Source organism: Lolium rigidum, chromosome 6 (genome assembly GCF_022539505.1).
Source record: "Lolium rigidum isolate FL_2022 chromosome 6, APGP_CSIRO_Lrig_0.1, whole genome shotgun sequence".
NCBI lineage: Eukaryota > Viridiplantae > Streptophyta > Magnoliopsida > Poales > Poaceae > Lolium > Lolium rigidum.
The window spans coordinates 317215286-317226062 of NC_061513.1; the positions used below are offsets into that span (position 1 = coordinate 317215286).

The 10777-nt window shown below is 45.6% G+C and overlaps 2 protein-coding genes across 2 annotated transcripts; one reads left to right on the plus strand and one right to left on the minus strand.

Moving 5' to 3' along the window:
- The first annotated feature begins 854 nt into the window (after positions 1-854).
- Positions 855-1513, plus strand: LOC124659193 (holotricin-3-like). Its single transcript, XM_047197129.1, has 2 exons — positions 855-1134; positions 1227-1513. The coding sequence occupies exons 1-2, from the start codon at positions 885-887 to the stop codon at positions 1346-1348; spliced, it is 372 nt and encodes a 123-aa protein (XP_047053085.1). The 5' UTR covers positions 855-884; the 3' UTR covers positions 1349-1513.
- Positions 1514-7619: 6106 nt separating this feature from the next.
- On the minus strand, positions 7620-9549 carry LOC124659355 (protein REVEILLE 8-like). Its single transcript, XM_047197255.1, has 8 exons — positions 9272-9549; positions 9094-9151; positions 8767-9004; positions 8542-8619; positions 8317-8451; positions 8098-8219; positions 7896-7955; positions 7620-7795 (listed from the first exon to the last, which is right to left on the minus strand). The coding sequence occupies exons 1-8, from the start codon at positions 9535-9537 to the stop codon at positions 7742-7744; spliced, it is 1011 nt and encodes a 336-aa protein (XP_047053211.1). The 5' UTR covers positions 9538-9549; the 3' UTR covers positions 7620-7741.
- Positions 9550-10777: the final 1228 nt, after the last annotated feature.

The window sequence follows — 10777 nt, forward strand, 5'->3', positions numbered from 1 at the left end:
TATTTTTGTACATCACATAAACAAACAAAAATCAAGTCAATTTTTTTGCTAATGTTCTATTCGACTACCATAATAAAATAAAATTTAGGGTAACTAAAAATCATGTACGGTTGCAAAGGCATGGAATAACTATTTCACAACCTGAGGTGAAAAATATATATAATAGCAAAAAGTAACTTTAAGTATTTGAAGGCAATGGATTATTAACTCCATACCGATTTACAGGGTAATTACGTATTTCGAGAAAAAAATTGACTATAAATTTGGATAACAAAAATTAAGATATATTCTACGTCAAATTTGTGTGGCATATATCTTATTTTTTAGATTATTAACTAAACTTACAATCAAATTTTCTTTTCGAAATACGTAATTGCCATGTAAATGGTATAGATGGAGTAGATCAAATGGCTAAAAGCCCCGAGTAAGGCACAATGTACACGCGGAAGAAGTGGCGGAAGTAGCGAACGGCTGTCGGAAGTGCCAGATTTCGGCTGCGGCACTGCGCCCATTATGCACCGTCAAATACAGCAAAATAGAATCTTAGTTGCGTTCAACATCTCGGCTTACATAGAGCATAAGAATCTGACCATATCATCCACCACTGAGCTGACGGTCTAGCGCCGCATGCAGCTGGAGAGAAGGTCCCGGAGGAAGAATACCTTATCGGCGCAGGTGTGCAGATTCGGCAGCCGGCCGGCCGGCATGCATATATGCGATGGGCACACGTCGACACGGCCCGGCAAAGTTAGAGGCGCGGCCGCGCAGCTATAAAACGGGGGCGCGGGCTCGACTCACCTAGCAGATCATCGATCGAGACACCAAACTCAAATCACTGTTAGCTTGACCTGCTCGATCGGGCAACAGCAAGTAGTTAATCGACCATGGGCGGCGGGCACGACATGCACGGCGGCCACGGCGGCGGCGTGAAGGGGTTCGTGTCCAACCTCGTCGGCGGCGGGAAAGGCCATGGACAGGGCCACGGTTACGGCGGCCAGGGACACGGGTACGGCGGCCACGGCCAGCAGCACGGGTACCCACCTCCCGCCGCCGGGGCTTGCCCTCCGTACGGCGGTTACCCGGCGCACGGCTACGCGCCGGCGGCGTACCCCGCGCAGCCGGCGCCGCACCACGGTACGTAGCTTTAGCTAACGGAAACCACCTGATCTATGGCTATACACGAATTGTTTACTGAAGTTTGTGAGCTCGTTCGTGCGTGCGTGCAGGCGGCCACATGGGCATGGGATCGTACCAGACCGGCCACGGCGGCGGCGGGCATGGCCACTTCGGCGGGAAGCACAAGGGCAGCATGTTCGGCGGCGGCAAGCACGGCAGGAAGTGGAAGTGAAGTGGGACTAGCTAGGACCATTCGGGCGATCTATGTACTACGTGCACAGCCACGCTTAGCTCCGTATGTATACGTATACGTAAATAAAGTGCTGCGTACGCACCGTGCGCGTGCGTGTGCCTTCTGCCTTGGCTTGAGCCAGTAATAAAATCTTGTACTCTGTCCTACAAAGTACCATCCTTGGCTGTCGGCTCGTATGTACCGACTACACCCAGCAAAATCTTGTACGGTATCATCTGTCGTCCATATAAACGTGAGTGTGCTACAGACAAAATATACCGATAGACAGGCTGGAGACTGAACCTCTTGGGAAACTCACTCGCCTCACTTCAAAGGATCCACTTCGCGACTTAACCCGTTATGGCGAAATAATTTTTTTGTGGCGTGACTCATAGTCTAGGCAATAGTAAAGTAAATGTCGTGGTCAACCACCCTCTACCGTTTTTTTTCAAAGGAGAGAGCTAAAACATTGATGTTAAGAGTTGGTTGACACGTGTGGACAAAGTTGTACATCCCTACATGGTTAAATCTTTTCGAAAAGCCGTGTTCATGGTTAAGGATAACTTGAGAATGGACTATGTGATGATAAAGAACTTTAACATGATCGTAAAACTTAACAAAACAACGTGTGTTTAAGTATACCTTCTCCAGGGTATTGAGGGGGTGATCTGAGATAACTGGTTCAAGCTGATGAAGATTTGGTGGATTCAATATGATGATCATGAGAACTAGTGATATCGCTCTCTTATCTCGTTTTAAAGGTTTGGAGTAGACAAGTTCTCCCTCTTGTTTAAAAAAGAAAAATTAGCTTTACGCAAAAGAAGCTCTACAAAAAGGCTGCATACCAGCTTTGCTAACAAGTTAATTAAGTTTTTGTTGAGTCCCTGTACTTAGCTTATCACATTTCTGTTGCAGATGAACTTGCTACAGCCGAAACCATTATGTGTTAACATCGATGAGTAGTTTGGGGTTCCCAGTCAGCAACATTAGGCTTATGGACTGGGACATCACTTTATGTTATGGCCTCTCCAAAATCTGATAATTTCACCATTTGCTACAATCTTCTTTACAAATTTAAACACATATCTCAAACACTCCACAAACTAGAGCAAAAGTGAGAATGAATGGGTTTTCGATTACACTGAGATAAAATAGTAGAATGTAAATATTTGGATCTAATAACTTCCTTCCAGATTTCATCCTATTTTTTTAAATAAACATGTATAGACACTGAATCTCTTCATAAAACAATTAATATCATTTACATGGAATTTTACGAAGGAGGGGGGAGGGCATGATTTAAGGGAAAAAACTCTACCCCCATAAGTACTATACTGCCAAGTTCCAAGCTTTTTCTCTTTTTCTTTTTTTGTAGTTTTCGCTCAGAGTTTCTTGGGCTCTTATCATGAGCAGGGAGTTCTAAATATCTAAGAGGAAGAGAACCTTCTACACATGATAAGACAGATTTATAATCCTCAATTCTCAAACTAGTTTTAACAAAACAAAAAAACTTACTTCTATGATAATTAATTTTCAAACAAGTACCTTAAGTTCCTAGGACTCTCTAGATTATCTTGGAACATGAAAATCTAGGCAATAAAAGGGAAGTAGAAAAATCAAAAGAGAACTTCTTGTGCATGAACGAAACAAGTAGTACTGAACAAGTGAACAGTGAATAGTGGAGAGCCGACTTGCCGCGGAAAACTCCACAGCACATGGTCTTACACCGAACATGGGTAAAATTAGGCAAGCATGGTAGTACACAACTTCCACGGGATAACCATGCGTATATTCGGTGTTGTCCTGGCACACGTGCAAGCAAACACAACTGTGGAATTATCTTCATTCCATTTGCAAACATACATATTTTTCTCTGAAAGTTAACTGGTTATGTACTAGGTAAACTTATTTCACAATCAAATTGACACTTTGCCCATCAAACCGCACCTTGGACCGGTCTCCTCCCTCTGATAGAGAGAGGCGATTTTTGACACCGCCCGTCGATCCAGCTCGCTCGCCGGCGATTCGCGGGTTTCCTCCTCCTCCGGCGGCCGCTGCGGCGGCGGGAGGGTGGGGAAACCCCGGATCCCGGCTTGTATATAGTCTAGGCTTCGGTAGGGTTCCGGCCGGCGGCGCTGTGGAGGTGGTGGTGCTGTCGTTGTCGGGTTCTGCGTCGGCGCCTCTCCCCTTCTGCGGCGGTGGTCTTCGGAGCTCTGCCGCGAGGTGCGCGACTCCCTTGCGCCCCTGGCTTCTTGGGCGCTTGAAGAATAAGCCGGATTTCGTCGCCGGGCGGCGGATCTGGAGGTTGAAGATGGTTTGGAGGATTTCCGCGGCGTCTTCGACGGTCCACGGCGATGGATCCATGGATCCGTGGCTCGGCGACTTCCCGTGTGCAGAGAAGCCGGCTCCGTCGTCCAAGGCTTGTGGAGGAGCAGCAGCAACGGCGCGCCACCGACCCGTCATGGTCGTCGTCCTCGTCGGGATCCAGAAGGGTCTTATCTGTATTTTCTTTCTGTTTTCTGGATCTTTCTGTAAGAACGGTTTTTCAATATAATCATCTTCTACCCGCAAAAAAAAAAAAAAATTGACACTTTGCCCATGTGGCTGTCCTGAGATCGTAATTCAAAGCTTGGGACAAAGTAAGTTCGGGCATATATGGAGCACTCTTCGAAAAAATATGGAGCCTTATGAAATGCCAACATAAAAGAACTTCGGATATTTCTATTTTGAGCATTCCGTAAAAGACATTTTCTGATGTTGAGCACATGTCTCTGATTCAGTAATATTAGACGGTACGTCCACCGAACATGGGTAAAACTAGGCAAGCATGATAGTACACAAACTTCCACGTGATAGCCATGCGCATTTTTTTTTCTTCGGGAAAGGTCCCTAAGGACCTGGAAAACTGCATTAATTCAGCGGTGGGTGTACAATTACAAGAAAGGTCTCAAGAGAAGAAAAAATTACAACATAGGCCCTATTTTTTGCACAAAACATCCTACAGAAGATCGCAAAAAAGCGATCGAGTCCTTGATGCTCGCTGAAGAAGAAGAGCCTCCGCACATGCCCACCCCTACCGCCGCCGCGGACATGATCACTTGGGGCAGTACGGGCGCTTGACGCCATGACGAGGCTGAAGTAGATCCTCCAGTCGAGGATGAAATGCTCAAAATCTTCTGCTTGAGGTCAGCGAGGCCAAACTCTTGGCCAAGGATAGCAACAACAGTGAGGTGTCATCGCTTGGGAATCGCCGCAGCAGTTGCAGTCTTCACGAACTCCCTCCACCATCTCCAGCAAACATCGGCAGCAGAGCTACCCCCAACCGGAGGAAGGGGGGCTCTAGCACCGCAGAGCTGGAGAAGGCGGCGCTTATTACCTGAGCCCGCCCCAGAGGTCTTCACGCTATCCTTCCACCTTGAAAGCATAGCGAGGAAGCTCGACGGCGAGCGTCCGGTGCCGTGCCATTGAACCAAGACGCGAAAGCTCGACACAACGACCTTATTGTCAGATATCCCCAAGGTATTCCTCTCCGCCGATGTCAGCGCTGGCCACCAGCGCCATGCATAGAAGAAGATCACCCATAGGCCATACCAGATCTGACCGGGAAGAACTGGTACTCCACTCCCAGACGCCGCGGAGGACCAAACCCTAGACCTACTACATACAAAACAGAGGCTGGACCCTTTCCTCAGCCACTCCCCGATGACATCGCCGCTGGTGAGGGCCTCGGATCGGCTCAGAGCAGGGCGAACTTCTCCCAAACTACTATAGCGAGGAGAGAGAGGGGGAGGGGGAAATGAGCGCCCCTTCCACACACTTGCACTTGCATGCGGCATCGACGGCATGCACATATTCGGTGTTGTCCTGGAACGTCATTACATCAACATGGAGAGACTCTTAAAAAGCATGGGGACGTCTTAAGTACAAAAGCCTAGTTAAACGAAATCTTAACTATACGCGCACAACGAGGACACTCGAAGATCAAACGATCAATACTCTCTTTATTATCAGAAACATGTATTTATCAATTCTATGCGAAACTTTATGATATATAATGTTTTTTCAAAATACTTTTATTCAAAAGCAAGCCACTCAAAAAAATTAAATTTCAAAATAGTATTTACAAATCATATATTTTAATAAGGAAATAGGACTTTTGAGTAGTATTTAAGGTCATATAAAAAGATTCAACACTACATTTAAGAGACTGTGAGTAACGATCTACATTTATATCCTTAATATGACCAACATTTGCACAATTATTCTAAAGTTTATGCCAAATAATGTAGACTACGTCGTCCTTTAGTAAAAAGTCTACTAGAAAGGAATCATACAATGTATAAAAATTAGGAGCTGTGGGGCTTTCCCTATTCAAAGATACTTCCAGAATCATCATTCTAGCATTTACTACATTCTTCTTTACAAATTTTAAAATATGTCACTAACACTCAACAAATCAAGCCAAAAGTGAGAACGAATGGGTTTCTAATAATGCCCTTCTAGAGGACATCCTATTTTCGATCTTCCATATCCATTTACATAGTAAACAAATATTTATAGTTTTTCAAATCGATCACACCACCTTAATCAATTGTTCTGCAAATTTCCGCCTACGTAACTACATGATATTTCTTTGCATTTTTCTCTTTCTGCCATAGTAATCTCTTCATGAAAAAGTCCATACGTTTACATGGAATTTTACAAAAGGGGAGATGCCATAGACATCGTGTAAAATGGAACATTACCAAGACATGATTTAAGCAAAACAACTCTACCACCATAATCCTTAAATAAGCAGGGAGTCCTAAATATTTAAGAGGAAGAGAGCCTTCTACACATGCAAAGATAGATTTATAATCCTTAATTATCAAGCTAGCTTTATTAAAACAACATATCTCAATTCTATGATAACTAATTTTTAAACCAGAGAGGTGTTCAAAGACATATAACATGCATTTTAAATTCCTACCACCCTCTAGGTTATCTTGGAACATGAAAATCTAGGCAATAAAAGGGAACACTGAAATAGCAAAAGAATAAGTAGCTAGTACGGGACGAGTAATGCTATACACACGACATATTTGTACGACAATTTCATACGACACCTCACATGTCATCACATGTATGTGGACCATGCATGGCAATGTTGGCCTGCAGTCTTGTCGTACAATGATCGTAGCAAATTGATCGTACACACAACATTTCCGGTACGGAATAGTGCAGAGACGACTTGCCGCGGAAAACTCCAGAGCAGTGGCGGAGCCACGTCCAATCTGTGTAGTCAAATGACTACACAGCTTTTTGACAAAACAAGCTAAAAGTGTATAGAAAATATTAAAAATTTATAGAAATACATGTATTTGACTCAAAAAGTGTATTTGGCACATGAGCACCAGTGCTCCTGATTTTTAAAAATCATATTTTTTGGATTTGAAAAAATATGAAATTAAATACCCACATACATATAAACATTCTGAAAGTACGGTAGAAATTTTGAAGAAAAATATGTTATATTTTAAACTATACAAAAAAGACAAATTTCTGACAAATATATACCTCTATACGTAGCCACAAATTTGTTTTTTTCCTGTAGCTCAAAATACAATGCAATTTCTACCGAAACTTTGCATTAATATTCAGAATATGTGTATGTATTCATGGAATAAATGTGATGATTTTTTGAAATACATAAATTTAGTTTTTTAACTATTTTAAAAACTGAGAGCACTGGTGCTCATGTGCACCAAATTTGCTTCCTATTTGACTACACAACACCAAGCTGACAACTCATGGTTGTTATTCTGGCTCCGCCACTGCTCCAGAGCACTGTGTACACAGAACACGGGTAAATCTAGGCAAGCATGGTAGTACACAACTTCCACGTGATAGTCATGTGCATATTTGGTGTCGTCCATTTATCCTGGCAGATGTGCGGCTAACACAAACTTGATTCCATTTGCAAACATTTGTTATTTCCTTTGGAAGTTAACTGATTATGCACTAGGTAAACTCATTTCTCCAGGAGATTGACACGTGAAATGCCAACATTAAAAGAATTTCGTATATTTCATGTTTTCAGTAAAAGACATTTTCTCGAAGTTGATCACGTGTTACAACACAAATTTAGTACTAGTACTTGGAAATCTGAACTCTAAACACACGATATGACGTCTGGGCAGGTCCCCTACAAACATATCTCAGTCCGTATCTACTAGTACTTAAAAAAAAAAATCATTCATTATCAGACTATATCTGTATGTAATATCTCTGGCGGACCATGTATCTATTCCAACTTCCCAATCAGTTCTTCAGTCCTCCAGGCAGGCTCGGATTTTTGTCTCTCTTTTGCCACCCATGTTAGATACCGTTTTGTTTCCAGGTTGCGTGCACGCTCTATAACTGGCCAGACAAGCCTTGCGCCGGGTCATACCTCGACAGCAACCTCCTCTGTCGAAACATCAGGGAACAAAGACATGGAAGTTAATTACTAACCTGGAACTTGGCTAATTCTAGAGAATGAGGGGAGAATTCAGAGAAGGCTACTCACGATTGGCTCAAATTGAGGAGCTGCCAGGTTGGTCTCCAGATTCCTTAGCACCAGCAAGATCTGCAGCATGTCAAGGTTGAGTTTGTCAGTGGAAATTCGATGTTGATGGGAGCAAAGCAGGGGAGACGGTGAATGATCATGCTGTAGAAAGGTGCCTAGTAGGCTAGTATTAATTAAAATCGCAGCACTGAAGCACACTTACCGTCTTGACGGTGATGCCGTCCATGTCCTTGAGCTTCTGCAGATGGGCTTCGATCTGGCAAGGCGTGGTCGGGTCGAATATGTCGCCGATGAACCGGTACACCTGCGCGAAGTGCATATCGTCTGCAAGAAAACAGCACCAGCCAAAATAAAAGATTCAGTTCACAGTTTATTTAGAAAGAGTAAATCTGGCATTGTGAACACAAAGAAGATTTGCTACCTGGAGAGAGCGGAAGTGGGATCGTGTCGTCCTGCGCATCGGACATTGCCGATGCTTCGCTTGTGCCGCCGACGGTGCCAGCCCAGTCCATGGTCGTGTCGCTGAAGCTCGGTGTGCCCATGAACGAGCTGCCACCTAAGTAAATTCGAAGTTATGATCTCAGACTCTCAGTGTTTTGGTTGCAACTCGGAGTGTTTGCATAAAGGGAAATTCAGATAAGAGTACCTGGATTGGTCCGGCTTCCTGCACCTCCTTGGTTCACCCAGGCCGAAGAAGTGCCTGCCCAGTCCAGCATCTGCATGTCTGAAATCATTCAGAACGCAGTGCATTGTTAGATGACAAAATCATAGAAAGTTAATGTGCTGACGAAGTTGCAGTGTTGCACATTGATCAGAAGTGCAGAATACTACTGTAGTAAGCAAGTGAAGAGTCAAAGACAGAGTCGCTTGCCATTGGATGGTGGAAGGAGTCCCGGATTGTTCCACCCGCTGCCCGTGGTGTGACTCTGACTCTGAACAGCACCGGCTGGACCTGGATACTGCTGCGGATGGCCGTGGAGCACCGTCGTCGCAACCGAGCCGCTTCCGAACGGCATGCTTGGTCTGCGGCTCAGGTGCTGTGGCGGCAGGCTGGCGGCGAGGCCGAGCCTCTGGACCTTGAGGAAGTACTTCTGGGCATGGCTGCGAATCTGCACACACAATAACGCATTGCATTTCTCCAATTGTCAGAGCAGAAGCAACCAACGGGGCATCTTGATCGAGACTGAACTTGGGTTACCTGCACCGCGGTCTTGGTGCGGACGTGCTCCTCGATCTTCTTCCAGTCGCGGCCGAACCTGAGAAATCGCACGAGATGTGCAGCGAAGGTTCAGAGGCAAAGTAGAGAACAGAGCAGAGCAGAGCAGAGCAGATGAAACTCATCGACGAATGGCACTTGTCTCGTGCACTGCACTGACCTGAGTAGGGCGTCGAGGAAGCGCTCGTGCTCCTCGGGGCTCCACCGCTCCCTAGGCCTGGTGATGGTGTACGGCTTCCTGGCCTTCTTCCCCGGCGACGACGACGAGCCCTCGCCGCCACCCCTCTCCGACATGGTCGTCCAACAGGTGTTCTTCCTCTTCTTCTCCTTCTGCCGATCGTCGCTGTCGATGCCCGAGCTAGTGCGACACCCGCGTACGTCTATATATACTGCTCGGCGCACGCACGCGCTCTCCTGCGAATCCATTTCTTGTCCGGTGTTCGAACTTTGGAGGACAGCTTGCTGAGGATGGATGCGTCGTCTTGTCAGATTTTACTCGGATCGGTGGCGATTCTGCCATGATCTCGGATGGCCAAAGAATTAGGCGAGGCGTGAGAGCGTGTACAGTTGGCGCTTGCATGGAAGTGGCGAGGCTGCCTGGTGTAGGCCGCTAGGGCGAGGTAGCCACCGGGTTGGTGCAAGTCACCGGCCGGGCCTCGTGGGCTTCCGCCGGAGCGAGACGTGTCCAACTCCAGCGCCGGTGTGGAACGTGCGCTTGACGACGGTGGTAGCGCGTACGGAGACGCTTATCACTCCGCCGGTTCTTTCCGTCTTGGGGGAAAGTCGGCACACGCTATGTTTTCGCCGCGCGCAGGCAGGGGGACAGAAACGAGACCATGGATACGTCTACGTGGCCTCTTCCTCTCCTCCCGTCCTCCTCCTCGATCATGCCTAAGCACATTTTGATTTCCACCGTTCTTAGGCTTCCTCTCCAATTTGAAACCGAATTTCATGGTTGGGAATTCGGATGATCAATGATGAAGTAAGACTAGCATAATGGTTAAGTGTGATTGTGAATTACCAACTATGTCTCGATCAAGGTTTCCGATTTAAAAAAAAAATTGGGACTATTTGCTTGGTATGACAATTTACCGAGGGGTGGCCGTGAAATCCGGTTACAGGGCGGTAACCGGATTTCGCAACCGTTAACCAAAACCTTGGTCTCGATAGCTAGGTGATAAAATGGACCCTTCCTTTCACTTGAACTTACTCGTGTTCCTTCACCGACGTTAATGTTGCCTCCACTTGTCGTCCTTCTTCTCTTGCTCATTTATTTTCATTGATATTTGCTCATTGTCATCAAGTTTAAGGGTTCACGATAGTTTATTGAAGGACATGATGTGACTCCAAGAAAGTAGGTCTCCTCTGTCTTCGTTACCGATGTATTATGCCCTCATGGCAATTCTTCTATTCCCTTTCTCCGAAAGCTATCTGACCCTTTACTGTTGGTGGCTCAATAACCCATGCCCAACAAACGAGCTACTTCCTTTGTTCAGTAATGTTAGATGTTTTAGCAAGCTAAATTAGCTTGCTAAAATGAATTAATTAGCGAACGGAGGACATGTTAAAAAAATCTACCAATGAGCCCATATCTACCGACCGTTGGTAAGTGGTAAGGATTGACTGACCGTTGCGGGCGGCATACCGAGAAATTTCGGATGGTTAC

Coding starts and splice junctions, on each gene's coding strand:
- LOC124659355 (XM_047197255.1), bottom strand. CDS start 9,537: ATGGATTCGCAGGAGAGCGCGTGCGTGCGCCGAGCAGTATATATAGAC. Junction 9,152..9,271: donor TTCCTCGACGCCCTACTCAG/GTCAGTGCAGTG, acceptor GCGATTTCTCAG/GTTCGGCCGCGACTGGAAGA. Junction 8,452..8,541: donor AGGAAGCCGGACCAATCCAG/GTACTCTTATCT, acceptor GAATTTACTTAG/GTGGCAGCTCGTTCATGGGC.
- LOC124659193 (XM_047197129.1), top strand. CDS start 885: ATGGGCGGCGGGCACGACATGCACGGCGGCCACGGCGGCGGCGTGAAG. Junction 1,135..1,226: donor GCAGCCGGCGCCGCACCACG/GTACGTAGCTTT, acceptor GCGTGCGTGCAG/GCGGCCACATGGGCATGGGA.